The 26685-nt window shown below is 50.8% G+C and overlaps 10 protein-coding genes across 10 annotated transcripts; 5 read left to right on the forward strand and 5 right to left on the reverse strand.

Moving 5' to 3' along the window:
* The first annotated feature begins 2952 nt into the window (after positions 1 to 2952).
* Positions 2953 to 4080, forward strand: BDV17DRAFT_263351 (1-(5-phosphoribosyl)-5- ((5-phosphoribosylamino)methylideneamino)imidazole-4-carboxamide isomerase HIS6). Its single transcript, XM_073757898.1, has 3 exons — positions 2953 to 3335; positions 3420 to 3606; positions 3700 to 4080. The coding sequence occupies exons 1-3, from the start codon at positions 3036 to 3038 to the stop codon at positions 3981 to 3983; spliced, it is 771 nt and encodes a 256-aa protein (XP_073615550.1). The 5' UTR covers positions 2953 to 3035; the 3' UTR covers positions 3984 to 4080.
* A 4-nt stretch (positions 4081 to 4084) lies between these two features.
* On the reverse strand, positions 4085 to 5256 carry BDV17DRAFT_263353 (uncharacterized protein). Its single transcript, XM_073757899.1, has 4 exons — positions 4944 to 5256; positions 4813 to 4870; positions 4597 to 4689; positions 4085 to 4491 (listed from the first exon to the last, which is right to left on the reverse strand). The coding sequence occupies exons 1-4, from the start codon at positions 4979 to 4981 to the stop codon at positions 4414 to 4416; spliced, it is 267 nt and encodes an 88-aa protein (XP_073615551.1). The 5' UTR covers positions 4982 to 5256; the 3' UTR covers positions 4085 to 4413.
* A 282-nt stretch (positions 5257 to 5538) lies between these two features.
* BDV17DRAFT_88695 (Elongator subunit ELP3) lies at positions 5539 to 7600 on the reverse strand. Its single transcript, XM_073765295.1, has 2 exons — positions 7118 to 7600; positions 5539 to 7062 (listed from the first exon to the last, which is right to left on the reverse strand). The coding sequence occupies exons 1-2, from the start codon at positions 7419 to 7421 to the stop codon at positions 5627 to 5629; spliced, it is 1740 nt and encodes a 579-aa protein (XP_073615552.1). The 5' UTR covers positions 7422 to 7600; the 3' UTR covers positions 5539 to 5626.
* Position 7601: 1 nt separating this feature from the next.
* On the forward strand, positions 7602 to 9336 carry BDV17DRAFT_88640 (succinate--CoA ligase (GDP-forming) subunit alpha). The gene is made up of 7 exons (XM_073765293.1): positions 7602 to 8004; positions 8071 to 8099; positions 8174 to 8300; positions 8364 to 8426; positions 8484 to 8509; positions 8568 to 8650; positions 8706 to 9336. Exons 1-7 carry the CDS (start codon positions 7844 to 7846, stop codon positions 9204 to 9206), a joined length of 990 nt encoding a protein of 329 aa, XP_073615553.1. The 5' UTR covers positions 7602 to 7843; the 3' UTR covers positions 9207 to 9336.
* A 1046-nt stretch (positions 9337 to 10382) lies between these two features.
* Positions 10383 to 13093, forward strand: BDV17DRAFT_281808 (RFX family transcription factor; the record flags this gene model as incomplete). Its single annotated transcript, XM_073760094.1, has 3 exons — positions 10383 to 11122; positions 11178 to 11495; positions 11554 to 13093. The coding sequence occupies 3 exons, from the start codon at positions 10383 to 10385 to the stop codon at positions 13091 to 13093; spliced, it is 2598 nt and encodes an 865-aa protein (XP_073615554.1).
* Positions 13094 to 14221: 1128 nt separating this feature from the next.
* Positions 14222 to 16298, reverse strand: BDV17DRAFT_263371 (uncharacterized protein). Its single transcript, XM_073757900.1, has 3 exons — positions 16070 to 16298; positions 15092 to 15945; positions 14222 to 15030 (listed from the first exon to the last, which is right to left on the reverse strand). Exons 1-3 carry the CDS (start codon positions 16070 to 16072, stop codon positions 14298 to 14300), a joined length of 1590 nt encoding a protein of 529 aa, XP_073615555.1. The 5' UTR covers positions 16073 to 16298; the 3' UTR covers positions 14222 to 14297.
* A 7-nt stretch (positions 16299 to 16305) lies between these two features.
* On the forward strand, positions 16306 to 18410 carry BDV17DRAFT_263372 (E1 ubiquitin-activating protein AOS1). Its single transcript, XM_073757901.1, has 4 exons — positions 16306 to 16749; positions 16817 to 16874; positions 16938 to 17109; positions 17170 to 18410. Exons 1-4 carry the CDS (start codon positions 16719 to 16721, stop codon positions 18055 to 18057), a joined length of 1149 nt encoding a protein of 382 aa, XP_073615556.1. The 5' UTR covers positions 16306 to 16718; the 3' UTR covers positions 18058 to 18410.
* On the reverse strand, positions 18411 to 20689 carry BDV17DRAFT_263379 (Ytp1 family protein). Its single transcript, XM_073757902.1, has 5 exons — positions 20367 to 20689; positions 20220 to 20297; positions 19309 to 20151; positions 19109 to 19238; positions 18411 to 19043 (listed from the first exon to the last, which is right to left on the reverse strand). The coding sequence occupies exons 1-5, from the start codon at positions 20475 to 20477 to the stop codon at positions 18706 to 18708; spliced, it is 1500 nt and encodes a 499-aa protein (XP_073615557.1). The 5' UTR covers positions 20478 to 20689; the 3' UTR covers positions 18411 to 18705.
* Positions 20690 to 20867: 178 nt separating this feature from the next.
* On the forward strand, positions 20868 to 21326 carry BDV17DRAFT_291355 (SWI5/SAE3 family protein; the record flags this gene model as incomplete). Its single annotated transcript, XM_073762117.1, has 3 exons — positions 20868 to 20939; positions 21010 to 21095; positions 21167 to 21326. The coding sequence occupies 3 exons, from the start codon at positions 20868 to 20870 to the stop codon at positions 21324 to 21326; spliced, it is 318 nt and encodes a 105-aa protein (XP_073615558.1).
* A 268-nt stretch (positions 21327 to 21594) lies between these two features.
* On the reverse strand, positions 21595 to 26004 carry mdr1 (ABC multidrug transporter Mdr1). Its single transcript, XM_073765296.1, has 3 exons — positions 25459 to 26004; positions 22121 to 25407; positions 21595 to 22060 (listed from the first exon to the last, which is right to left on the reverse strand). Exons 1-3 carry the CDS (start codon positions 25858 to 25860, stop codon positions 21703 to 21705), a joined length of 4047 nt encoding a protein of 1348 aa, XP_073615559.1. The 5' UTR covers positions 25861 to 26004; the 3' UTR covers positions 21595 to 21702.
* Between the last annotated feature and the right edge of the window lie 681 nt (positions 26005 to 26685).

Consider the following 26685-nt stretch of genomic DNA (forward strand, 5'->3'; position numbering starts at 1 on the left):
AACTGGCAACTTCGCTTCTACCACGGCCTGTTTGGCCATCGGCTTTGTTCTGAGTGGAATCTTCGGCGACTCAACCAATCTAAGAATCCTCTCTTGCTGCGCGAGCTTCTCGGAAATGCCGGAATTGGCTTTGACCTCAATATGAACACCAAGGTGATGCTGAACCGCTCTCCTGCTGAAGCCTTACTTCAGCAAACAGGCGCGGGTCATTCTATCAGCTTCAGTCGCCGGAGATCCAGCTTCTGCTTCCATCCTAATCAAGCCTTTAATGAACGAGTACAGCATAAAGAAACCGCTTGTCTAGAATCTCAGGCGGTAATAATCCCCAGGAAAACACCATGGACAAAGCGCCAAGCAACATGGCGACACTAGAAGGCCGGTTTGAAGGGCATCTTCCTTCTATACAACTACAATGGAGTCACCGGCGCAGACCGTTCAGCATTCGAAGTCTAGCAGAGTATACCAATGCTATCAACTCGGGTGTTTCGGACTAGCCCTTGTATCCTACTCAAACACGAACTGACAGCAATGATTTGAATCCTAACGACGCCTCACGACATTGAAGCCTGCCGATGCATTGATCAATGAACTCACAGGCGATGATCAAAAATTGGCATCACTCAAAGTCATACATATGTAAACACCCTGGGTGGGCGACTTGTAAAACCTGAAACAGCAGATATAATCTCATTCGATACATCAGTGGCTCAGCTGAACTGTGAGGATTGCTTCCTGAAAGATTTGACGAAACTATGTATCTATGACGATTAATTCATCCATTAGTGGGGTAACGAGGTGTCAGACACCACCCGCCACCGACGACCATTCCACGATCCAGACCCCAGGCTATGTTCTACCATCCCGCTTGCATACAAAAATTGTCATGAGGTGGAGACCATGCCGAGATGGTGGGCAGCGAGCGAGTTGTGCTAGGAGCGGGAATGCTTGCTCCGCGTTCCCGGTAGGATCGACTTCATGACTTTGTCGGAGATGTTGTAGGCCAGGTCAGTGCTCGGGTGTGCTATCATTAGCGCACCCTCACCTTACAAAATCCCGGAGGAATGAAGGTGTCAGTGGTTCGTCTTATCGATATCGATATGTGCACTGTCACCATCGAAATGTATCACTGCGACAGAATCTCAATGGACGTGCAGTTGCCAGTGCGAACAGAGGGTGAAGGAGAGAGACAAAAATTCGTTTGGTCATGATCCATGACTCGCCCTGGCATTGATCCTAAACTCTATCAAGTCAAGTCAAGAGACTAGAATGCTGCACAACGAGGAACTCCGAAGCAGGCTAACAGGGGCGTCAGATCAGGCTGGAAACTGATTTCTCAAACTTTAGCGTCGTCGGAGGTTTCGCCCTTTCTGGAACAGTGCACTAATGTTTGCGCTATACCTGAAGAGGTTGGGACGGCCTCTAAGATGGACCTAGCGTGGAGAGAGGCTAAGGTTTCAGAACCCAGTCTTCTCAGGTACCAGTTCGGCTTGGCATCAAAATTGGCAGGTTGGATCCCTGATCGAGTTCATTATTCGCCAAAGAAGAGGTCCGAAGACCCTTCCATGGATCGTTGCTCAGATTCAGCACGGCCGGTCACAGAGTGAGACCTGAAACCGTCAGTGGGGAAAAGGGAAATGGGTTGCCTCATGCGGGAAAAGAAAGATACCTCGAGGCAAAGCTATCTGGAGCAGAAGCTTAGTTGGAGCAGATATTCGACTTCGAGACCAGCTTTGGATGGAGATGATCTGGGTAAGCTGGGGAGCCGATTCTCACAGAACACCAATCGCCAAATTATTCCCGTTCTAGCGGCGGCCTCTAGTCTTTCCTCGACCTCTCCCTCCAGACCTTCCGCTTCCTCTTCGTGATGACTGGACCTGCGCAATGTCCCGTTTGCTCAGATTCAGAGTTCCACCTGCAAATTTTCCAATCGATGGGCCGCCAACTCCACGTTCACGTCGTGCACTGCTAACCTGCTTCTTGGGCGCGGGTTTCTCAAGGATAATTCCGTTCTCTCGAGCCTCTCTGCGACGCTTGTCTTCCTTTGTAACAGCCTTGGCCTTGATCCCTTTTCGCATGGACGATGGCATGTTCTTTTGGTGATATAGCGAGTTCTTGGCCCCAAGCTCCTGCATCCTCAGATCAAGTGCCTTGTGTCGGTTCTTGCCCGTCGGCGCAAGGTCTGATGCTGATTCCAGAAGATGCGATTCTTTTAGAAGACGCTGCAGTGCAAGGTCATTTTTCAAGTTCAGTGATTCGACATCTTTGTCCTCATCTTTGTCCTCATCTTTGTCCTCATCTTTGTCCTCAGCCTTCTTCGAGCGATCCGTAGTAGAACCCAGGTCTGTAGAAAACGAGGGCGGTTTCGCGGTCTTAAGAGTACAAGATCAGCGTTGATTGTCTCTCACAATATTAGATTTTAAGCTTACCATAAAAGCCCTTCGAGCTCTTTTGTCCATAAAGTCATCCGCGGAGCAGGAAGGCGCCTGATACTCAACGACTTCCACTGGGACGTCTTTCTCCTCTTCTCCCTCAAAGCCGCTCCATTCAGACTCAGCTTCGGAGTCTGCAGAGACATTGTTATCCTCATCCTCGTCATCTTCGTCGGATTCAGTTTCTTCCTGGGCATTGCTGGTTTCTTTGACCTCTAAAGGCTCGAACTGAGCTTCAAAGAATTTGCGGAAGATGTCTTGAGCGCTTAGTTCGGCTGTAGCTGGAGATTCTTCCCGTTTACCCTCCTTCTTTGCTCTCGATACGACGGACGTGTCTCTCTTCCGTTTGCCAATCATCTTCGTAAATTCTTCGTAAGTCTGTTGCTGGGTTATCTTTCCCTGTGAAGAAGGTCCAGGAAGCGGTGATAGCCAACTTTTTCCTCAATCTCAGTCACGTGCGATAAGATAAGTCCGCCCCGTTGTGGAGGTTCAAGATGTCAGTAACCCCTCCTCGAAAACAAAACCGCAATTAAGCCTGCGAGCATTTGCTCGCCTCGTCGAAACACAAATAAGACTCAACCAGCGCAAGAACACCCAGCTCCGAAAATGTCCAAATTCCGCCCCTGCATCGACCTCCACTCCGGCCAAGTCAAACAGATTGTCGGCGGCACATTGAGCAACGTCGAGTCGGACCTCAGGACAAACTACGTCTCCAAGCTCCCAGCTAGCCATTACGCCGGCCTCTACCAGAAGTATAATCTGCGCGGAGGGCACGTGGTGAAACTCGGACCGGACAATGACGATGCGGCAAGGGAGGCACTGAGGACATGGCCAGGTGGTTTGCAGGTTGCGGGGGGGATTACAGATCAGAATGCGAAGTATTGGATTGATATGGGTGCTGAGAAGGTAGGCACTCTACTCTCTTGTTATGTCTTCCATGGTTAGATTATAGGGAGGGCATTGCGCTGACCTAACCTGTTTACCTCATAGGTTATAATCACATCATTCCTCTTCCCCGAGGGCCAGTTCTCTCTCGAGCGACTGCAGTCCGTCCTTGCTGCCCTGGGAGGCGACAAGTCGAAGTTAGTACTTGATTTGAGTTGTCGACGGAAAGGCGATACATGGTTTGTTGCTATGAATAGGTGGCAGGCTATTACTGAGATGGAGGTGAACCAAGGCAAGTACCTAACCAATCACCCTTGTTCCGTTCCGTCGAACCCTCTATGGACATGGATATCTCTTATATTAAGCCCCAACTAACAACACGCAGACTCAATATCCCTCCTAGAACCCTACTGCTCCGAATTCCTCATCCACGCTGCAGACGTCGAAGGCCTACAGCAGGGCATAGACGAGGAACTGGTCTCGAAACTATCGCAGTGGTGCTCAATACCCGTGACGTATGCGGGCGGAGCGCGGAGTCTAGCGGACCTGGAGAAGGTGCATGCTAGTAGTGGTGGGAAGGTTGATTTGACGATTGGAAGCGCGTTGGACATCTTTGGGGGGAATGGGGTCACTTTTGAGGAGTGTGTAAAGTGGAATGAGGGGCATTGATTAATTTCGGGGAGATGGATGGGGTGGTTATGAGCGTGCTTTGGGTGCTATACATATTGGTGTTGGTGGTATTGCGGGATAGAATTAGATGGTCTTGACTGTACTTTGTAAAGAGTCCGAATTGATTCTATAAGCGCCAGAACAATATATACATCGAGTGCGCAGAGCAGGCCGCGTCCGTCTCAGAGCATTCCAGCTGTCTGAGAGAAACGCTTCTCTGGCGTGTTCAGGGTATCCGCAAGCAGCCAGTGACAGGTCCCGCGAATTATTGTTTAACAGAAAGTGAAAGGCAAAGGGCCATTCGTCTAGTGCGATTTTAGACGTAATTATCCAGAACGTAACCCCAGCGACACGCAATTTCAGGCCCCATCAAGCCAAGTATTTAAAACCCAATTGTCTCAAACATATCCACGTATTTGATGTACACCATTTAGCTGAGCGATATGGCTCCGCCCCGAGAAGCTCGCATGTGTAAGTAGGCCTGAAAGGCGCAGAAAACGAAGAAACCCTGCGAGTTATGTCAGCACAAAGACCCGACCACAACTAAGACCAGCGATCATGGGAGTCTGCAATGACTCCCGGTACAGCTCGTGATAGGATGGATTCAACGTACAGCGTAGACAATCACAGCAGTGAAGATCGAGGCGGCGACCGCGCCGCCGTCCTCAGGCTCGCCTTCTGAGCCAGTGAATCCGTGGTGTTCAGCCTGTTCCAGACAAGTCGTTAGTCAAGTCGTGATTGTATGTCGTGGTGGCATCCAGATCAGTCCCGAGGTAATGGAAAGATACGATAGACGCTGAGACATGGACGGAGGCTAGAATCGACGAACCTTGAACAGCGATCCGAGGACGGAGAGGATGACGATGGCGAATAGGGAGATGACCACGCTGTGAAAGAGAGATGCTCATCAGCCCACTGTAACCGAGGTAATCGCTTGCAGGTAGAATATTGTAGCCATACCAGGACCAGGCGTTCATAACAGATACGACGGGCTTCATTGTGTCGGCGTTGCGGGCGAATGCGCCGATAGGAGTGCGGTGGGTGGAGGGTTACTGATCAGGACGAACGATCAGGAATTGTCTGGTGATATGGCGATGGTTGAATTTGAGATAGGATAGTTGAGATGCGTCCGGCAGCGAAGAGAGACAGAATCCGGGGAGATGATGTTTAACGGTCGGTCCGCAGTCTTCGGCGGCTGGATGATGAAGCTCCCGCTGGGTGATCGCCCTAAGCCGCATTCGGAATCCACCTCTACATGGAGGCGGGTGCTGGAGGAGTGAGGACACCAGAGGCACTTCTCTCTACAACTGAAGCGTTCCCGACAGTCATGTCATGCAGGTAATAAAGATATTCATCAATGGTATTGTAGTATGCAGTAATACTGTCTAAGTTATAACTTCTTACGCCGACGATGCTTCTGTTGTAGAGTCCCAAGAACTCTCCGAATGTATATACAACAAGCTGCATCAAACTGCTTCATGGATCGCTGTAGATGTTCAAATAATATTTCAAGAATGTAGCCACCAGTTCACACCAAGAACGCCAATCCAGTCTCAAACAGAACTTTTGAGGATTTGCCTTGCCGCCTGAGGTATCATGAATCATATCCGTAATGCGAGATAGAGAGATAGCTTCGGGCATTCTCACACGCCTAACTCTTCTTCCCCTTCGAGTGGCTCCAGCATTTTTGACATGTAGGGGCCGTCCAATGTGTATCCAAGGCGAGCGTAGTAGCTGCGGACACCAACACCGGAAATGACGCTGATCTTCCGGCTGCCATGTTCCTCTCGAGCAATCCGTTCGGCCTCCTCCATCAACAGAGTTCCGAAACCACGGTGTTGGAACTTGCGCGGGTCGCGCCCGTGGAGAGGAACTGCAGAACCGTATACGTGCAGTTCACGAATGATGCTGGTTTGCTGACCGGTGAATTCAGGACGGAAAGTGTGCGTAGGACTGCACTTGCGCAAACGCAGAAGACCAATCAAAATATCCTGCTTAGGGTCTTCATAGGCGAGGAACGTCTCCCAGCCGCCGTTTGCGGCATAGTCGCGACGAATGAGCTCGACCTGAGATGGGCGAATTTTGTTCTTGACCTCGTTGATACCGACCTCACGTGTACGAACGTCTCGGCAGGTCGTACCGAAATCTTTCATGCGTGCCAGGGCCAGCTCTCGCAGGTTACCGTTTTCGACACCTGAAGTGACCAGCGGCATCGGAATGTCTCGCTGAACACGATAGATACGGGTCCAGGGTGGAACAAGGGCAAGAATACGGGCGACAAGGTCGATCAGTGCATTGGGGGTGTAGTTCTTATAGCGACCCGTCCTCCAAAGCTCGTAGAGACCAGTCCCGCGAATGACAAGGGTAGGATAGATCTTCAGGCCATCGGTTCGGAAGCTAGGGTTCTCGAAATACTCTTCGAACTGAAACAAATCACGCTCCATGCCAACGTTTGGCAGATCGGGCATCATGTGGCTAACGACTTTGAACCCGGCGTCTTTGGAAAGCTTGAATGTTTCCGCGACTGCCGCAACCGTGTGGCCGCGGTTGGTGTCTCTCGCAACGTCCTCGTACAGACTTTGAACTCCAATCTCGAGGCGAGTGCATCCGTACCGAAGCATGCTGCTCAAATGCGTGTCCAAACAATAATCAGGGCGAGTCTCAATGGTGATTCCCACACACTTGATGTTGCTCATCTCACCAGCCTGAACTGCTTCATCAACGTTGTCGGTCTGGTAACCACTCAATGCATTGTGAAGTTGTGCGACAAAGGAATCACGGTACTCTGCCGGCAAAGACATAAAAGTTCCACCCATGATGATATATTCAACCTTATCCACACTGTGACCAAGCGATTTGATCTGATCCACTCTTCCTCTGGCCTGTTCAAACGGGTCGTAACGCGCGCGGATAGCTCGCATCGAGGTAGGTTCATAACCGGTATACGACTGCGTCGAATATTCGAAATCGGAATCAGGTCCGCCGGGGCAATAGACACAGATATTTCCTGTATAAGCGATATGAGGACAACGGTGGGGCTTGCTCATTACAGCGACGACGGCGATACCAGAGGACGTTCCTAAATACGTATCAGCAAGACGCCAAATCCACGGGACAAGCGAGAGACAACATACTGATCGGCTTTGCAATCAGCTTTGGTAGGATATATTTCTTATAGTGCTCGGGGACGGCAGAGATGATGGCCGTCAGTGGCGGCTGGTTCCCCAAGCTATGCTTCTTCGATATTTGACTGCGCAGCTTGTTGAGGTTGATGTCTTTTTTAGGCTTCGTGGGATCCTTTTGCGACTCATGGTCTTGGATCAGAGCGTTTGCAATATCAGAGCAGGCCCGCATGAAACGCTCATTCTCCGGCGGCAGCTTGGTGGTACTCTTGTTCGTTTTGATGGGTGGCGGGGCGGTCATTGTCATAGTTGCCATGGTGGGCGGCTTTCTCGCGCTGAACGCGGAGAAATGGTAGATGTGTAAGACAAGTGCGTGGCAGAAGTCTATGATATCAAGAAGTTAATCGAGTGAACTAGGTAGCGTGAGTGAGTGAGCGAGTGGTTCGAAAGTAGCAACTGGTATCGGCCACTGATAGCGGGAGAAGAAAAATCACGGCCGAGCGACTGGCAGCACTGAGTGGAGGCCGACCGCCCGCGATAAATCGGACCGCTTAAAGCTTTCTCCCGAGCAAATGGCCAAACCCGTCCAACGACGATTGTTGCTCGCTCTCTACTGCTGTCCTTTCTTCCCATCTCCTCTTCCTCTAAATACCGCATTTAAATTGCCCGGCTCGCGGTGCAATCTCTCCTCTCTTTTGCTTGTCGTATTTTTTCCCTCATTTTCGCCCGACAGTCAACATGCAGGCCTTTCGCCGGAACGCGGCTTCTGCCCTTCGAAATGTCGCTGCCACCCAGCGCCGGGCATATTCCGCTGGTCCTTACTCTGAGACCGTCAATAACCTTCGCATCAATGGCGACACCAAGGTGCTTTTCCAGGGTTTTACCGGAAAGCAGGGAACGTGCGTGGCTCCTCTCCGGATTTCGGGGGATTGATATCTGTTCACGATGCTGATATGCGCCGATAGTTTCCACGCCGAGCAAGCGATCGCTTACGGTATATATATCCACTTTACTTCCAAACGGCTTGATGCGCTGGGTTGCTCTGAGTCGAAAGCTCACATATTCTAGGTACCAAGGTTGTCGGTGGTACCAATCCCAAGAAGGCCGGCTCAACACATCTAGACCTCCCGGTCTTCGCCAATGTCAGCGACGCCGTCAAGGAGACCGGCGCCACTGCTTCGGCCATCTTCGTTCCGTACGTCTTGATTAAGCTCGCAGATGGTGCTTTGAGAAATCACCGCTAATACTTGCTATCTAGCCCTCCTTTGGCTGCTAAGGGTATCGAGGAGGCTATTGAAGCTGAGGTTCCTCTCGTTGTGTGGTAAGCTTTGCTCTGTCACTGAAACACTTGTTTTCTTGCTAACGCGACTCCCCGCAGTATCACCGAGGGTATCCCTCAACATGGTAAGGGAGCAGCTATCCGCGTCTTCCACATACGCTGAAACTAACATATCCGCAACAGACATGGTCCGTATCACCGACATCCTCAAGACTCAGAACAAGACTCGCTTGGTTGGACCTAACTGCCCCGGTATCATTGCTCCCGTAAGTGGCGATCCTTTCCATTACCTCTAGAAGCTTCGTGTTGATCGGATATCAGGGTCAATGCAAGATCGGTATCATGCCTGGCTTCATTCACAAGCGCGGCCGTGTCGGTATCGTCTCCCGCTCTGGTACTCTTACATACGAAGCTGTGAACCAGACTACTCAGGCTGGACTCGGTCAGTCTCTTGTTGTCGGTATTGGTGGTGACCCCTTCTCCGGTACCAACTTCATTGACTGCCTGAAAATCTTCCTTGAGGATGAGGAGACCGACGGTATCATCATGATCGGTGAGATTGGTGGTAGCGCTGAGGAAGATGCTGCCGAGTTCTTCAAGGCCAACAACAAGTACAACAAGCCTGCCGTTGGTTTCATTGCCGGAATCAGTGCTCCCCCCGGCCGCCGTATGGGTCACGCCGGTGCTATCGTCAGCGGTGGCAAGGGTGGTGCTGACTCCAAGATCTCTGCTCTCGAGAGCGCTGGTGTCGTCGTTGAGCGCAGCCCTGCTGCTCTCGGAAAGTCACTTCTTGCTGAGTTCGTGAAAAGGGACCTGGTTTAAGTTCAAATCTTAGCAAACTGTTTCGGTGCTTTAGCAGGAGGATACTGTGCATATCATCTCCTGATGTCCGGTCGACCATTAGAGATGCCATCTGGTCATCAGAAACGCTAACCGATATCCTCTGCTCCTTGCTAGATTCCCGCTTCTCGTTGACCTCCCCTTAGAACCCTCCTGTACTTTTCCTTCCTATCATTGTCATTTCATATGTTTAGAGACGGTAGGAAGTAATTAGTTTCCTGATGTAATTTTGAATACCTTTTTCACATGCAGGCTTGGAAGCGCATTAGTCTCCATTTACTTGAGGTTTTCGGGCGCGTACTACTGCGTTCTCGCTTGACTACTGGCATGAAAGAATAGTAGTGGCAATTCAGATCCCATGGTTAGCTCCTGACTGAATCTCAGTAGACAACAGCTTGCTATCGCGAGGTGTGTCGTTTGTACAGATACAAATCCGGTGAAATATAGATATCCGGCGGTGCCTGAGCATTGACCAAACTCCACACCATCAGAGTTGATATGTTATATCCAATTTAACTATCAGATGAAGGCTACTCTTGTCCCAACTATTGAGATATTCTTGTTACGCCTCACCTGGACTGTAGACTACAAGTGCCAGCAATGCTGCCTAAACAAACAGATTGGGCCTGAGGAATGAGGCATCTTACGTAAAGGTCACGTGGCGCTCTCAATTGTTTTCGTTGCTTGAGGAACGGGCGCTTCTCTGTTTATTCCTGCTTGTCCCTCGAACATCGCCAACGCCGCCCCCAACGCCATGAGCCTCCGGTAGCCAGACCCCCTGAAAGAGTAAGACTGCACATAAAGAATTCTACATCTTTCAATTATTATTGCTCCTTACGCCTTGTTTGGGGTTGTCTCCTCGCCGTGGCCCCGGAGCCGGCTCTGACGCAGGATCAAAACAGACGGGCGCTATTTAACCTATTATTATTGTCCGTGGTTACCCACTGTTTCGCACCTAGCAACGACGGAGAACCCCAAGCAACACCACCACTATCGACGTGCTGTTTGCGATAGCTTCTGGGAAAGGAAGATGCCTCCTGATCTTGGTAAGGTGCTACATTTCCCTGCAGGATATCAAGCCCCCCTGTCTATGGATTCATTTCGTGTTTTCCGGATTGGGTCTGGTCCCGGCCCTGCCCACTGTTGCTTTGCTGACCCATGGTGACACCAGGTCGCGCAGCTTCTCTGTCATCTAGTGCTGCTTCTCAAGCAACCCAAGCCGCCGCCACTCTCAGTCGTCCCGGAACGGCAGATCTCATGAGATCGCGCTCTGAAACAGTAATATCCAGGAACAGCCGTCGCCCGCGGTCGAGAGGCTCGACCGCTAGCATACATTCAACAACAACGCAACAAACCCAAGATCAGCAACTTACGGATGGCTTTCCCCAGTTCTTCCCGGCCCAAGCGTCTGCCGGATCTAATGTCTTCGGAAATAACCCCGAGGATATCATCATGCGCTTCGGCCAGCAATTGTCGCATCCAGTGAACGTGACCTCGATGGACCCAACTATGCCAGACGCACATCAGCCTGTCATACCCAAGGCTGACGACTTCCCTAACCATGCTCTTCACGGTCATCACCTATCGCATCACGCTTTACAGTCTGGGATCCCCGCGCATGGGTTGCAAGGCGTTACAATACCCCAGTACCAGAGCATGTACGACAACGGAATCGAGAACCACTTGCCAGAGCACATTATCGATGACCATGACACCTCAGAAGCCGGCCTCAAGAAGAAAAAGGGCTCAAGCTCGTCACTCGCCAACGATAATGAGCTGCGGAAACTCCTGCGACAGTTTGAAGGTTATACGTTGAAGCAAATGGCGGCAGAGGTTCTCAAACATGAGGGAGCTGGTGGTAAGGCTGAAAAGGTCAAACAGGTCTTTGCGATGATTTGGTAGGTCTTGAATATCCAAATCAATATCATGTATGCCGTTTCTCACGCGCCTCAGGTTGAGAGAGAATTGCAGAAAAAGCTCCGGCTCTGTTAGGCGAGACCGTGTCTACTGTTGCTATGCAGAGAAGTGTGGAACTGAGCGTGTCTCGGTGCTAAACCCTGCTTCTTTCGGAAAGCTTGTCCGAATTATATTCCCCAATGTACAGACGCGCCGATTAGGCGTTAGGGGAGAATCAAAGTATCACTACGTTGATTTAACAGTAATCGAGGAGAAACAACAGAAACCGTCACCGTCAATCACGCAGTTCACGCCCCATGAACCCACCACGGCAGATGCCACAGAGAGCAAGAATGGCGATGAAGTTCAAAGAGGGTAAGCAAACTACTCCCCGTGGAAGGTGGCAAGTGTCGGAGACTCATATAGCCTCTAGTGCAAGCGCGGTACAGCAACCCACAGCGGATACAGCACTATTCCCATCCCCTACTACATCTTTTACCCCGAAGGTCCCAGCCTATACGCCAAGTTCTAGCTGTGGCTGCCAGGTCTCTTCTCAGCCCGACATCATCACACTCGAGAATGTTGCTAGCCATTCCGGGAAGCTGATTCATCAAATGCTTCAACTGCCCACCACGGATGCTTCCTCGGTTGACACGGACACGTTGCAATTGCCAGATATCAACAACTACCTCCCAGCTAACACGGACTCGAAGGTAGCAGATGCTCTTGCCGCGCTCTACCGTTCCCATTGTATATCGGTCATTGATAGCTTCCGATACTGCAAAGAACGCAACCTGCTTCGATATTTCTCCGCGTTCCATGGAACATTGACTGTTCCGGTTCAGAAGTTGCTGACGCATCCTAATCTTGCACCATGGATCAAAGAGTGCGATTGGCTCATGTACCAAAAGATGATTGCATTTGTGGCACCGCTAACCACCCAAGTCGTCCCAAAACTCGTGTTGGATGCGTTCAGTTCAATATCGCAACGGCTTACGACCCATATAACCGACACTTTCAAGACCCAGCCTGTACATGTCTCACTCGCAAGGTTAATACCGGCCCATATCTTCTGCAATCTTCTAAGGCATATGCTTGATGTGAACCAGTCTGCCAATGCTGCTGCTGCCTGGCTTTGCCATCCCGACAACAGGAACCAGATGTGGCTCGATTTCACAACATTGGTCGATCCGAAAGAAATGATCACTAGGGCAAATATCCCTACTTGTGCAGAACAGGCCACAGAACGGATACTGAAGCATGATATTCGTGCTCTTCTTACTCCTATCAATGACCTGAACACTGCTGCTGCTAGCCCATTCTTCTCCCAGCCTGATATAGAAGAGAGGCCTGAAGCACACAAATTCCCCGTGGAGGTATCCGTGGGCGATGAATATAATTTCCCCGACAAGTGGATTTCCTTTATTCTGAACCTTGCCCACATCTTCCCCCAACATCGAACGCAGTGCATCATTCAGCGAGTGGATGCGCTGTGGGACTGCATACTGCGCCGTCTAACCCTAGGGGGCGCCCAGAGCTTTAGCGCTTGGTGGATGACCAAAGTTTTCTTCCATGAAATGATGTTATGGCAGGCGGAGAAGGGAGGATTCATGCAATTCACGCCAAGTACTCTGCAAAAAGCAGGCTTGGACTCTGACCGATCCGGCCCCGGCAAAATTGTCTTGACAAATTCCACCACTGGTGTAGACAGTAACAAGCCGTCCACGACGCCAGATGCGCCAAATGGTGCATCACTAAAGTCATCACATATGGCTGTTGAGACGAACCTGCATCACGTTGAAAATGAAAAACCTAATAACATGTCCGAAAACACCACGCCCTTCCACGCCCCGAATAACGATGACAGCGCCATTGATCTTGACGACGACTCGATGTTAATGACTGTGGGCAAGTACGGCGATATGATGGCGTCAGACCCAGCAGATGCTGAAGGCGATGTTGTCGTCATCTAACCTTGCTGCCCGGCGAGTTGGATTTCTGTTTCCTTTCATCTTGGGAAAGCACAAAATTATGCCTCTTCATGGTCGGAGTTGTGGTGAAATTTTTGCTTTAGGAGTACTTCATTTTGGTTGGTTTATAGGAAAGGATTCGGCGTTGGACTTTCCATTGCACGAGAGACGAGAAACGATAGCATCCATAAATATAGGATCCGTTGGCCTAAAACATCGGGACTTCATCCTCAGCTTTAGCTAACAACAGCGCAGGTCTCACTATTTGCCTAGTTGATCTAGGCGCTGGCCGGCTTTTTGTCTGATCCTACTTTTGCTTATCCTGTTTGCTTACGATGAACGTCGTCTTTGTAAATATTAATTTTCCATTGGATTGCAGCCTCTTCAATGTCCCGTCACTTGACAGGCGGGGTTTTCGAAACTCGAGCTTGTTTGATTACCTTAGCTTCTTGCTCATGATATCGCATTTCCGCAGCAGATACATAACTACCATGAATTGGATGAGTCTGTCATGTATTCTCGAAGTCCATATTCGTGCAATGGAGTTTGTTTCAGGCGCTTTGTAAGATATGGAAAGGTTGCGCTTACATTTCAAACAAGATAGCGTATATGGGCATCATGCAAAGTGTGTACAGGAAGGTAAAAGGCGATATGACATGCTTGCCAGGTAACGTACTCCAGAAGCAGGCTCAATCTTCTTCGCAGCCATATTCTGAGCCAACTGATATGTTCAGCCTCCGTGATGGAGGGGTTGTGTAAAAGGATACGGAATGTAATAATGCTGTGTCCTTGATTGATGGTTGTTTGCGCCATCACCACTCTCGCGTGACCATGCATTTTGCTGTTTGCTGTCACGAGTGTCGTGGGACGGTCGAGGCAATGTTGTTGGCAGTTGCTGCGCCTGGCCAAATCGAGGTAGACTCGGAGATACGGGAATACGGAGTGATTTCATTGACATCAGTAAACCTGAGTACGTTACGAGCCATGTGTCGTAGTCTTCGTGACATTGATGTAGTTAGGCACAGTGGATTCATCTGAACCCTGCGGCAGGGAAGAATCTTGGCCCAGCGTAGCCATGAGCAACTACGCTTTGGATATCGATGTTACCTGCGTTGTAAGGACTCCATAGCTTGATCAGGATGTAACGACCAGATCTGCATAGCATAAGAGGTTAGAGAGACCGGGAAAAGAAACAAGGAGGGCAAACTTACGGAGGAGGATCGAACTTGAGGCTAACGCTGCTCTTAGGTCGTTTGATGAAGAATTGAGCAAGGGGTTTCATTAGTCCAACGCCTGAAGGACGTGCACTCAGCCCAGAACGTGGTGCCGAGGGCGCGCTTGGTGGGATGGGCGGTATTGTCTGCGGGGTATGACGACGTCTGGATAAGTCATCTTGCTCCATGGCGTACTGACGACGGTCTCCTCGTACCTGCCTTTGCAAATCGCGCCGCCGTGAGTTGAAGAATTGTGGTTCGGTGGTATCATCCTCATCACTGTCACTATCCTCCGAGTCTGAGCATAGGAAATCGTCCTCCATTGGGTAGAGTGTAGCGTTTCTCTCCAATCTGCCCGGCTCCAGAGGCTGCGGTACGGAGGAATTGTTCCCAGGTCCGTCAAGCTCGGTGCCATCGGAACGTTCATCGTATTCTGTGGTAATATGAAACCCCGCTGTCGGCTCTGTGTTATGGTTTGAAGAGGCACCGGCAGGTTCGCTGGCGTCCGTGTCCGAATCAGAGGAAGAGTCGAAGCCGGTCAAAGTCGCCCGCTCAAGAGTCTGCAAAGGAGTGCGGTATGAGTTCATATATTCCTGGGAAGGCTGCATTCCGCTGCGTCGACGGCCACGATGGCTTCGAGAACCGGCGTATTGGATTTGATACTGAGCAGTACGCGCAAGGAGATCATCAGCCGACATAGAAACGAAAACCATTCCTGCCTGTATTCTGAAGAAGCCAATGTGTTAGCGAAGTGCCAAAAAGCCTCAGCGCTCTAGGTTCAACATACGGAGCGTCATAGCCAGATTTCGGCGCTTTGATGACAAGCTTCTTCAAACAGAACGGGGCTTCCCCGTGGTGTTTCAGGATCAAATTACATCGATCTGATTTTGTACAGTACACCGACGAGTCATTGCATAAGATGTTTTCTGGCCCTGATGTTTCACACACGTTTTCGTACGTGCCTCCATCGCAACTGGCTAACTCCATTTTCAGGGTGCCGGGAACGACCTGGCCGTACTGGCCATACCTCAAAGTTTGGAAGCCCTCTCGGTTGTCGTCCGAGTCGAGTTTCCTGCGTTTGACCCTCAATCTGTCCACATGATCGTGCTCCGGCTCCAAGGGCAAGGTGGATGAAGAACTTATGCCTGGAACGGGCTGATCAAGGATGGAGTCTCGGTTCCTCCTACCTCGACCAGATCGATCGTCTCCTCTCGAGGTACGGGACCTCGAAGCCCTCGTGAGAGTTCGGAAGGGCCGTGAGAGTTCTGATGGGGGTGGAACGGGGTTCATTGCTGGAGCAGTCAGATTTGGCAGCCTTTGCGATCCTGGATGGCCCCGACGTGCACCATGAGTGTGATCCTCCGTAAGGCCTCTTTCCCTTTGCAAGTCTCGAATCTGCTGATCCACGAAAGCTCTGGTTTGGTCGAAGGAATATTGGTCTCTCGCACGCTCGGAGCGAAACTCCTCTAGCTCTTGGTTGAGAGTCTCCAATGCTCGTGCGGAAGTGCTCCGATTGCGCTCTGTGTTTAATAGGTCCCGTAGGTGCTGCAAGCGGTTCGCATGTGGGCGATGAGGGCGTTCGCTGGGCCTGCTTCCTCGAGCTGTACGACGGGAAGCGGGGGGATAGTCGTAATTCCCCGACTAGAAATGAGAGGACAAGAAGGTCAACATATGCAGGGCTGGCTAGAATTTCCCCACGAGCTAACAAAGGGGAAGAGCCTTGGCCTCGGACGGATTAAGGAGCATGGCTTGTTTTTGGACATACCATCCTATGCAAACGGGGGGTGCCGTTAGTTCGCCGCCGTTAGTTCGCCTGGCCAAGGTTGGTGATAGGATGGGAAGGCGGAGACTGGAGGACTGGAACTATACCGGGGCAAAGGTAGCGAGGGTCGAGGCGGGATACGCAATATACGATACGCAGGATGCAAGGAGGCCCGATCAATGGCCGGGAGCAACGGGACGGCAAATGACGGTGAGCAGATGGACGATGGAGGTGAAGGTGGGGAGACTGCTAATGATGGAGCTGGAGGCGATAACCTAAAGCCAGCGCTTATCTGCTGGGCACGTGATGTGATACTGGTGTGCTCCAGCTTCCTTCGCCCGCATCTCTCACTTCGCATTCACTTGTCTCTTCGTTGCTGGCAATCGGCTGGCTCGGCGTCTTCGCTGGCTTCATGCATGTTGGTAACACATTGAGTGTTGCTCGATTACTTCTTCTCCCCCTCTTTTCGCTCCTCTCCTTGCAATCGGCTGCCTTCGTCCAACGCTGCAGTGTTATCCTTCTCGCTCCGCCTTGACGCTAGCTCGCCTTGATTACTCCCCCGCTTTCGCTGAGATACCTTACTTTGCCTTTACCCGAACGTCGCTTGGATCGTATCGGCTATATTTGGCCTCGCGCACAAGAGAATTTCACCATGGAACCGCAAGACCAGTCGATTAGTGCCGGTATGGTTCATGTCTATCAGCTGCACTTGCTACACGTTCTATGCTCACTGACAATGCGCCTCAACAGACGAGATCGCCCTTTATGATCGCCAGATTCGCCTCTGGGGTGTCAAGGCTCAGGAAAAGTGAGTAAAGCCGAATACCTCTGAGGGTTTCATGTTTTAACTAACGGCGGAGCGTGCTTCCAGGATACGATCCGCGAACATCCTCTTGATTACCTTCAAAGCCCTCGCGAACGAGATAGCCAAGAACTTGGTATTGGCGGGGGTCCGTAGCCTGACAATCATCGACGATGCAACCGCTACTGAAGAGGATCTCGGTGCGCAGTTCTTCTTAACAGCGGATTGCGTCGGCCAGAATGTATTTCCCATCCTGATGTTGGCGGTTGCACTGGCTTGAAGTGTGCTAACTGTTTTCCAGCGGGCGCAAGCTGCTGTTCCAGCAATTCGAGAAATGAACCCAAGGGTCAAGGTCTTTGCAGACGCCAGCAGTGTTGCCACAAAACCCCCGGATTTCTTTGGCCAGTTCGACGTGACGATAGCCACAGAACTTGATTTTTCTATGTACAACACAATAAATGCGGCGTGCCGCATCGCCGGACGTTCGTTCTACGCAGCTGGTCTGCACGGATTCTATGGTTTTGTTTTTTCCGACCTCATTCAACATGACTTCGTGATTGAGCGGGCCAAATCAAACGTCCCTTCGGCTACGCAAGAAACACCGACACGACGCATCCTCAACATATCAATTAAGAAAAATGAGAGTGGCAAACTCATCGAAATGGTCACAAAGAGGGAGGTGTACTCTCCAATGCTACTGGCGAATACCTCACCCCTCCCCGAAGAGATCACCCGCCTACCTCGTCGCAAGAAGCAGGTAACTCCGCTTTTGAGCTGTCTCCGGGCCCTCTGGGAATTTCAGAAGCTCAGTCAAGGCAGACTACCGGCCGAATCCCATCAAGATCTTGTACTATTTACCAAACTAGCCCGCGATGCGCACCAAGAGCTGAGGCTTGACATTAGCACTCTTGATGAGACCTTTTTGCGTACTTTCCTCCAGAATTTGGGCAGCGAATTGAGTCCAGTTGCTGCGTTCTTAGGAGGTAGATTAGCCCAAGATGTGATCAATGTCCTGGGCGGTCGTGAACATCCCCTGCAAAACCTCCTCCTACATGATGCCGAGAGGAACTGCCCTGTTTACGCACTGCACCCATTCTTCCCGATGGAGATGGGAAATCAGATGCCTGCTATACCACCGGTTGCCAATCCCATACCACTAAACGGTCAACCAGGTGCAGGGCCATTGTAGGTGCAAAGCAGATGAGGGCATCTCTTTTACTAGATGGACGGACGACGGTAGGAAAATGGAGCCTTGCATAGGGCAGGCTTATAGGGAAGCAAGATTTTTGGCTTTTCGGGTTTATAGGTGGCGTCTAACAGTCCTTGTCGCTTTCTTTTTTCTTTGCTTCTCTTTACTTCTTTTCTTTCCCCCTGGACAGGGTCTGATTACCTGGACTGGGAATGAACTTATGACTGTATGATAGGGGGTTTTTTTTGATCGACGAAGATTCAGGATAATTCGAGATCCGGGCTTTTTCTCTCTTCTATTTACCAAGTCAAAGATATTGCAAATTGATGCGGACGGCTTATTTTGCCTTGGATTTGATATTCCCTCTATACACACACGACACTGGTTGAGAATGTCGACCGATGCCTATTGCGGAAAATTTCCCTATTGAGACAGTATATAATGTTTCGCAGTAAGAAAAAGCAATCTTCAAGCTTAACGCCATTCACCAGGAACCAGAAACAGCAAAAAATAGGGCTGTCACTCCAGCTAGAGTATCCCTAAAGCAAGGTGCCCAACCGATACCGATATCGAGGCCCATAACTAAAAGGCGCAATTTTAATACCCAACCAAACCCAACCCACAAGCCTGGCTTATATATATACCTTACTACCTCCCCTTCCCAAAAAGCGGTGCACTGTCCTCTTCACCCGATTTCCGTCTCTCACGGCCATGCTCATGCTCATGGTTCCGGTCATCATAGACCATCTTTCCCTCATCCTCCTCGTCAGAAATCAGGCCCTGGAGCTCAAAGCTCTCGGCGTCCTGGATGCGCTGCGCCTCAGACTGCGAGCGCACATGCCCGTTCATATGTATGTACCGGCCGTTACCGGCGCCGGAGGGGCCCTGCTCGGCGTCTTCGGTGTCTGTGCGCGAGTGCGAGTGCGAGGGGTCGGCGGATTCGGGCCATGCGTTGACGGCGTAGATGTGGAGGAGGATGTTTACGACTGTGGTGAGGGGGAGATTAGTGGGGCTGGGACTTTATGAAGGGGGGTAGGGTAGGTTGGCTTACAGAGGAAGAGGATGAAGGCGATACTGTATAGGATGAGGACGTAGGCGACGTGGGTGATTCCGGCGGCTTCGAGGAGGGCCATTTGTTCTTCTGTTGCGCCCATGAAGAGGAAGCCTGAGGCGTAGAGGAGCTATACATCGATCGCGTTAGCGTCACAAGTTATCTTTTGCCCCAGACGGCTTGAGTGTTAGAAAACTTACGAAAGGTGTCAGGTACTGGAAGCTGTTCGGATCCGAGCCGTCCGCGCTCACGGTGCTCTTGTCCCTCAGCACGAAGGAGATCTCAATGATTCTCGTAAGTCCAGCCGCCATCAAGGTGTAGCCGAAGATGGTGTGAATCATCGTACTGATCATCGAGTGCTGGGGGTGGCCAGACATGGCATACCCTGTGAGTCCGATGACAATAGCCGGGATGAGGTTCCTCTTGGGTCGACCGTTGCGCTTCCGACTCAACCAGATACCAAGCAGACCAGCGCACCACCAAACGATACCCATAGTCGTGTGCTGCAAGTCATTGTGAACCCAAGGTCCACCCCACCGATGCTCCGTGAAAGTGTTGATGCAACCCCACACGGCAATGACCAGGGAATCGAAGAATTCTTGACTGCGACCGGTGCGGCGAAGCCAGTACTGGCCGACGAGGAGGAGGATGGTAAGTAGGATACCGTATGCGATGAAAGCGCTGCCCATGATGAAGTGGGCCAGACACTGTCCAAGGTGGTCGTCGCGGCAGAAGCCCAACGCTGTGATGCCTCCGAAGAGCATTTGGACCCAGCTGAGAACGGGCATTGCCTTGCCGACGATGCCATGGAGAATGACGATAACGCGACGAATCCGTCCGTGAATGCCTCTTTCCAGATGTAGCTTAAGGTAGATGCCTAGAACGACTTGCGCGGCCAAGGCGAACATCAGGGTGTTCGCGAAGGAGGCGTGGACATTTTTCGCGAACTGGCGACCTTTGTGCGCATGGCCGAGGAAGTATGCAAGGATTGCAACGGCGGTTCCGACAACTTGAACGGGGACGTGCCAGCGTGATCGAATGATCTATAAAGATACCAGATAGTCAGATCGAGATTCCCGGACGGAGATCGCATCTGATTCAAAAGACATACCCCGAGCACCATGCCAAAGGGGAAAATAATCCCAAAAGAAAATCCCATAAGAATCATATGAGTCCATAACGTCGAGTCCTATATAGTAGAAACGGTCAACGGTCAGGCGTGGAATCAAGGTTCCCTGGGCGCCGGGGCATGGCATACGATAGGATCTTCGGAGACTGCGGCGCCTTCGGGGACATTCTCATGTCCACCGTGGGCCAGGACGGGGGAGACAAGGAGCAGAGCTCCGAGTACTCTGCGTAAATCCAGCATCTTGCCTTCCTCGTCGTGTATTTGCAGAAGAGAAAAGAGGAGCAGAAGGGGGGAAGATGAAGCAGGCTGACGAATCTTTGATTGAGGCGATCGGCCGAACCGGAACCTGAGTAACCCCCGGCCCTCATTGGCTGCAAGTGTCGACCCCGACCAAGTATACAGGTTTCTTAATGCTCGTAGAAGCCAATTTACGCTGAGAGAGCAGTTTACCTCTTCTGCTGTCACTTCATGACGACGGACAACAATGAATGTCTCGAAATACCCTCCTTCCTAACAACCATCTCATAGCTGTCGATGACATGCATGTAGACAGACCACTCCCTTTCAATAAACCAACAAATCAGGATAACCCACTGAGTCTCCATCCACTCACCAAACCCAGCCAGCATCATGCCACAACCGATCGATAAGCACCAAGAAACTCCATCCCTGACTCAGGAATCCCAGCGGGACAAAAAGCTCGTAAGTCCGTCCACTGCCCAGCGTCTATGTGGACCAACTGAATAACACTACTAACCACTGAACGATCCAGACAACCCTCCGCACCTCCATAACAGACCTCGAAACCCAAGCCAGTCTCCTGGAAGCCCAGATCGCCGATATTCGTGCCAAGCTCAAGTAAGCTCATCTAATCTCCTTTCTTTGTCCTGATTCTAGCTCTCGGAGCAATGACTGACTCGAAGCCACAGGAATGACCCCTCCGAAACAGTAAAGCGGCACATCCGGCTGCTGCACGAGTACAACGAGATCAAGGACATCGGGCAGGGTCTTATGGGGCTTATCGCCGAGGCGCGCGGGGTGAGGCAGGTTGATGTGCAGAGGGAGTTTGGGGTTGGTGTTAAGGATTGATTGATCTACTGAAGTTTTATGAGGTTGTCTAATGTCGCCATGAGAATGATGAGTGATGATCTTCTAGTTTCATATGGCTGTGAGTAATGGCTGGAATTGGGAGTAGGTGAAGAATAAGTATGGTGTCTTATTGCTTCTATTTTCTGCTCTTTTCGTCTCATTTATGTTGAGAGGAGTGAGTGTCTACTTCATGTGTATGCGAGACACCATGAAATCTAATAAGTATCGCCACAAGCTACCCAAACAATAGGTTCCAGCCAGATATATGCAGCGGAAGGTGGGCGAAATATGCCATATATGCAAGAATGTAAAGTAAGTAAATGGGGGATTATGTAGGAAGAAGATTAGAAGAAGAAAAAAGCGCAAGGGCAGCCAATTAATGCCCCTTACCCAGGCTCTGCAGGTTGACAAGCTCATAGTAGCGACCCTTCTTATGGACCAGTTCGTTGTGCGTTCCGCTCTCAACAATCTTGCCCTGGTCGAAGACATAGATGACATCGGCCTTTTGAATAGTGCTGAGTCGGTGCGCGACGGCGATTGTGGTTCGGCCCCGGGCAGCAGCGTCCAGCGCGGCTTGGACGACCTTCTCCGACTCGGAATCGAGGGCTGAGGTAGCTTCGTCGAGGAGGAGGATCTTGGGGTCGCGAAGGAGAGCTCGTGCGATGGCAACACGCTGCTTTTGACCGCCTGATAACATGCCTCCTTTGCTGCCGACAACGGTATTGAAGCCCTCTCTGTTATTCGTGTTAGTGAGCTGGATAGGTAAAAAATGGAGAAAAAGGGGCAAGACTTACGGAAGGGACATGATGAAGTCGTAGATGTTGGCATCCTTGCAAGCCTTCACTAATTTCTCTTCTGGTACGTCATCATCGACGATACCTAGCAAGATGTTCTCCTTGATGGTGCCCTGGTAGAGAGTAGGTTCTTGGCTGACGAGGGACAAGAAGCTGCGGTAGGAGTTGATGTTCAGTTGGGTGACTTCCTTCCCGTCAACGAGAATGGAACCAGCAATTGCATCATAGAAGCGCTCCAGGAGCGCAATGGTAGTACTTTTACCGCAACCGCTGGGTCCGACAAGCGCGATGTATTGACCGGGTTTGACAGTCAGGTTAAGACCGCGAAGAACAGGCTGCTCGGGGCGATTCGGGTACCTGAAGTGCACGTTCTTGAACTCGATTTCACCCTCGACTGTTTCGAGCTTTTCGCCTTCTTCGGACCAGTTGTCGATCGCTGGCTTCCGGTCAAAGAGTCGTCGGAACTCGGCTGCCGCGTTCTTCGCTTTACCCATGTCTGGCGCGAAAGAGAAAACAGTACCCGCGGATTGAGCACCAAATAAAATTTCGGAGAAACAGACGAAGAAGCGGAATATGTCGTACTCGTGGTGGCCGAGAAGAGTTCCTCCGTACCAAAAGCCGAGCGCAACGCAGAAGAAAACAAGCGCCTGCGAGGACGCATATAGCAGAGATGACTTCAAAACAGAGATTAGACTGCTCCTTCCCTGTGCGTCAAGCTGGCCGTGGTAAATCTCCCAAACGTCCATTTCACGAGTCAGAGACGCGACTGTGCGGATGGACGAAGTAGCCTCGCAAGCAAAGTTTGCAGAGCCTTCATAAGCAATCTTGGATCGTGACTGGAACTGGGCGAGCATGTAGAACCGGTAGAACCCGCACGCTAGGAGGACTGGCACGACTGAAATGCAGACCAGTGCCAGTTTCCAGCCAATGGCTAAGGCGATAATGATAGCCGCACCAAGAGTAGTGGAGGTCATCAAGATCGTACCTAGTGTCACACCGCTGACACCAGAAAGATGCTTCGTCTCGGTAGACAGGAAAGAGGTCAAGGCACCAGTGCTATTCTCTTCCTTGTCAAAGAAAGCGATATCTTGACGAAGCATCGTCCTGAAGGCCGTGCTACGTGCGCGACGGATAAGTCTCTCAGAGCACACAGCAAATGCAGCACCGTTAGCAGATTGTGTGATGAACTGAACAATTCCGACCACGAAGAACATCAATGACCAGAAGTTTGCATCGCTGCGAAGTTTGGCGTACTGCGATTCAGGAAGGGCCAAAGTGCTGATTGCTTTAGCGTATAACACAGCTTGTGTCGGTTGGCCACCACCAGCTAAAACCGAGAAGACAAGCCCAATGAGCATGTAAAGAAATTCGGGTTTGTTGAAGCCAGCAACGAATCTGAGAAGCGTCCAGAGGGAATATTTCGGAGCTGTCTCGGGGGCCCTTTTAGACAGAATAGCACTGGAAATAGATTTGTGAGTGCCAGTACGCTCCATAGTTGTGGGTTTCTTTTCAAGCTCGGAAGAACCGCTGCTCGCAGTCTTGATCTTTGTGACGTCTTCTTTGGCCAGATCCTCAGTGTGGAGGTCCTCGTCCAAGGCTTCAGCTTCTTTCTCCTCGTTGATACGCTGAGCCTCGACAAGCTTGCGATAAGGACCTGCGCGGTCAACCAATTCATCATGAGTTCCCTGTTCAGCAATTTTGCCGTCAACTAGAACCACGATGTTGTGCGCTGTTTTGATCGTGGAAAGGCGATGGGCAATCACAATGGTAGTGCGGCCTTCAGCTGCTCTCTCAAGCGCCGCTTGAACAACGCCTTCCGATTTAGTGTCGAGGGCAGAGGTAGCCTCATCGAGAAGTAGGATCTTGGGATCGCTGACAACTGCACGAGCGATTGCAATTCGTTGTTTCTGTCCACCCGAGAGGAGGAAGCCCCGTTGGCCGACATTGGTCTCATACCCTTCGGGTAACGCAGTAATGAAATCATGAGCGTTCGCCATTTTTGCAGCATTCTCAACGAGCTCTCGGATCTTCTCCTCGGATTCTTTCTCGTATTTGGTACCGATGAGACCGTGTCGGATATTCTTGTAAATGGTCGTCCCGAAAAGAACGGGCTCCTGGCTGACCAAAGAAATCTGTTGACGAAGCCAACGAAGGTTAAGGTCCTTGATATCATGGCCATCCAACAAGACTGTGCCCCGGACTGGAATGTAGAAGCGCTCAACTAAGCCAACTACAGTACTCTTTCCAGAGCCAGAAGGTCCGACTAATGCCGTCGTCTTTCCAGCGGGCATCTGTAGGGAAACGTCCTGCATGACGGTGACTTCTGGTCTAGAAGGGTAGATGTGCTTGATATTGCGTAGCTCGATGTTGCCCTCGAAGTTGTCAAGGGATTTTCCTTCATCCGAATACGGATCTAAGGGCGACTGGCGGTCGATTGTCCCGAAGATCTTTGCGGCAGCGGCCACAGCATTGGTAAACGCTTGGGCATTGGGGCTGACGTTTCCCAGAGAGAATGAACCGATCAAGATGGCCATGAGAACTGTAAGAACATCACCTACGTCGACTGAGCCATCTACCAGGAAACGAGAGCCCATCCAGAAACCAAGACCGTAGTTCGAGAACATCAGGCCGAACATAGCACCGATCATGAAGCCCATGATAACCTGGTTCTTTGTTCCCCACTTCTCGGCCTCGGCGAGGTGAACCTCATACTGCTTTGCAAGCTTGTCCTGGGTGCCGAATGCCGTGGCATTCCTGATGGAACTGATGACTTCTTCCGCAACCGTTCCACCAGCGCCGTAACTGTCGAGCGACTTTTTGCTGTACTTGATGATAAACTGAGACCCACCACCCATTGTGAGGACAAGAGCAACAATTGTCGAACTGCAAATCAAAGCCAATTTCCAATACTTGACGTAGGCGATGATGAAAGCCGTCACGAAAGTCGAAATGGCAGTCAAAGTGAGGCCAACCTTCTCCGAAACTCCATCTTGAATGAGGTTTGTGTCGGCAGTGATGCGGGTTGTCACCTCTCCGGCACCAAGCTTATCGAAGTAGCCGATGTTTTGTCGCAAAATCGATTCAAGGTAGTGCTCACGGATTTTCTGCGTAGCGTGTTCTCCAGTGTAGATAAAGCCAACAGTACTGACGTAGACCGTGACGAACTCGCCAATGCCGAGGTATACGAAGTAAAGAACGTTCTTCGTCAACTCGTCGTAGAATTCGTCGTAGGAAATTGTGTATAACATAATTCTTTGGAAAGCCGAAGCAAGGGAACCGAAGAGGATCTGCGATCAATCAATGGCGAGCTCTCATCCTCCGGACGGGTGCATGCATACCGTAAACAGAGGCAATGCAGCACCTGCAGCGATAGCGCAAAGCGCACTGATTATCAAAATAAGTATATCGATCCTTGTTGCATAGCGCCAGAGGCCGAAGAAGGTAATGGTCACTTTCAATTCTTCGAGCTGCTTCTTCAGCACCTCCCTCTCATCTTCTGGCAGATGCGCAATAAGCGCATCCATTTCGTCGACAGAGAGCGCATCGTTGCTGGAATTTGACTTCGGAGCTTCCTTATCTGCGGGAGTCGCCGTTGAACTGGTGCCGGCGGAGATTTCGTTGGATTTGCGTTTTTCATCCGTTGGCACTGTTGGCGATGCCTCAGAGGCCTGCATCTCTGCTTCTAGAGCTTGAGTAGGTTCGTTCGCGGTCTCAGCGGAGAGAGGGTTTTGTTGTGACATTTTGTTCGAACGGCTGCCGAGGTTTAGGAACGAGCTTTGAACGAGGTATCGAGGGCGCTACGCCATGAGGGCAAACGAGGGACTATGCGTGTTAAGCAATGCAAAAAGCCAGAACTCTCTTTGGCAAAGGAAGGCAGAGAGATCGGAGAATATTAGTCGTCACTACAAAGGTGCATTGATAATTTATGTAGTTGCTCAAGTGTGCAGAGTCGGAGTCGGAGTCGAATTGCAGTCAAGAAGGCAACAGATGACGATCCAGTAAGGGGAAGGGGGGTTTATTACTATTAATTATATATGGGTCAAGGAAAAAATCAGATAAGTGAAAGTGACATTCTGCTCGGGCACTCCGTGCCAGAGAAGTAGTTGGTTGGAACATAAATCACGTCGAGATGAATACCCACAAAGGTTAGGCTGCGGGCGTCGGAGCCCCAAGTTCCCGAGATCTTGTTCTTGTTTTGTGCAAAATGGAGCCTGGAGGATTCGAAGATTCAAGATGCGCCATCGATCGCTCCTGTGACCCCGCTGGAGGATCCTGATTACGAAGCACTCTTCTGCCTCTATTAGTCTACTGCTATTGCGTGAGACATTCTATACTCTGTCAATATATCTATGCTCAAGATCAAATCCTTGTGTTGAGACCTGTCTCTCAGTAAGCATGCAAGCGGAGATCGCCCATCTTGGCTTTCAGCCTTCCAGAACCTCGGATCTTCAACAAACACATCTTCTGAAGGCCAAGCAGTCTAACAACTTATGCGCTATAGACTATAGAGACAAGAGTATGGGCAATACGACACTTCTTCTGGAAGGTTAACTGGAGCCTGGTGA

Source organism: Aspergillus undulatus (genome assembly GCF_047715775.1).
Source record: "Aspergillus undulatus strain CBS 261.88 unplaced genomic scaffold BDV17scaffold_24, whole genome shotgun sequence".
Taxonomy (NCBI): domain Eukaryota; kingdom Fungi; phylum Ascomycota; class Eurotiomycetes; order Eurotiales; family Aspergillaceae; genus Aspergillus; species Aspergillus undulatus.

Bases quoted from the DNA above. Each gene is read 5' to 3' on its own strand.
- BDV17DRAFT_263351 (XM_073757898.1), top strand. From the start codon at position 3,036: ATGTCCAAATTCCGCCCCTGCATCGACCTCCACTCCGGCCAAGTCAAA. The intron at 3,336-3,419 runs GTAGGCACTCTA...TTTACCTCATAG, and splicing joins TTGATATGGGTGCTGAGAAG to GTTATAATCACATCATTCCT. The intron at 3,607-3,699 runs GCAAGTACCTAA...AACAACACGCAG, and splicing joins TGAGATGGAGGTGAACCAAG to ACTCAATATCCCTCCTAGAA.
- BDV17DRAFT_263353 (XM_073757899.1), bottom strand. From the start codon at position 4,981: ATGAAGCCCGTCGTATCTGTTATGAACGCCTGGTCCTG. The intron at 4,871-4,943 runs GTATGGCTACAA...TCTCTTTCACAG, and splicing joins GTTATGAACGCCTGGTCCTG to CGTGGTCATCTCCCTATTCG. The intron at 4,492-4,596 runs GTACGTTGAATC...CATAACTCGCAG, and splicing joins CTGCTGTGATTGTCTACGCT to GGTTTCTTCGTTTTCTGCGC.
- BDV17DRAFT_88695 (XM_073765295.1), bottom strand. From the start codon at position 7,421: ATGGCAACTATGACAATGACCGCCCCGCCACCCATCAAAACGAACAAG. The intron at 7,063-7,117 runs GTATGTTGTCTC...ATACGTATTTAG, and splicing joins GCTGATTGCAAAGCCGATCA to GAACGTCCTCTGGTATCGCC.
- BDV17DRAFT_88640 (XM_073765293.1), top strand. From the start codon at position 7,844: ATGCAGGCCTTTCGCCGGAACGCGGCTTCTGCCCTTCGAAATGTCGCT. The intron at 8,100-8,173 runs GTATATATATCC...CACATATTCTAG, and splicing joins CGAGCAAGCGATCGCTTACG to GTACCAAGGTTGTCGGTGGT. The intron at 8,427-8,483 runs GTAAGCTTTGCT...GACTCCCCGCAG, and splicing joins GAGGTTCCTCTCGTTGTGTG to TATCACCGAGGGTATCCCTC.
- BDV17DRAFT_263371 (XM_073757900.1), bottom strand. The intron at 15,031-15,091 runs GTATGTTGAACC...TGGCTTCTTCAG, and splicing joins AAATCTGGCTATGACGCTCC to AATACAGGCAGGAATGGTTT.
- BDV17DRAFT_263372 (XM_073757901.1), top strand. From the start codon at position 16,719: ATGGAACCGCAAGACCAGTCGATTAGTGCCG. The intron at 16,750-16,816 runs GTATGGTTCATG...GCGCCTCAACAG, and splicing joins AGACCAGTCGATTAGTGCCG to ACGAGATCGCCCTTTATGAT. The intron at 16,875-16,937 runs GTGAGTAAAGCC...GCGTGCTTCCAG, and splicing joins GGTGTCAAGGCTCAGGAAAA to GATACGATCCGCGAACATCC.
- BDV17DRAFT_263379 (XM_073757902.1), bottom strand. From the start codon at position 20,477: ATGCTGGATTTACGCAGAGTACTCGGAGCTCTGCTCCTTGTCTCCCCC. The intron at 20,298-20,366 runs GTATGCCATGCC...TCTACTATATAG, and splicing joins CAGTCTCCGAAGATCCTATC to GACTCGACGTTATGGACTCA. The intron at 19,239-19,308 runs GTAAGTTTTCTA...ATCGATGTATAG, and splicing joins TCCAGTACCTGACACCTTTC to CTCCTCTACGCCTCAGGCTT.
- mdr1 (XM_073765296.1), bottom strand. From the start codon at position 25,860: ATGTCACAACAAAACCCTCTCTCCGCTGAGACCGCGAACGAACCTACT. The intron at 25,408-25,458 runs GTATGCATGCAC...GATTGATCGCAG, and splicing joins CTGCATTGCCTCTGTTTACG to ATCCTCTTCGGTTCCCTTGC. The intron at 22,061-22,120 runs GTAAGTCTTGCC...CACGAATAACAG, and splicing joins GACTTCATCATGTCCCTTCC to AGAGGGCTTCAATACCGTTG.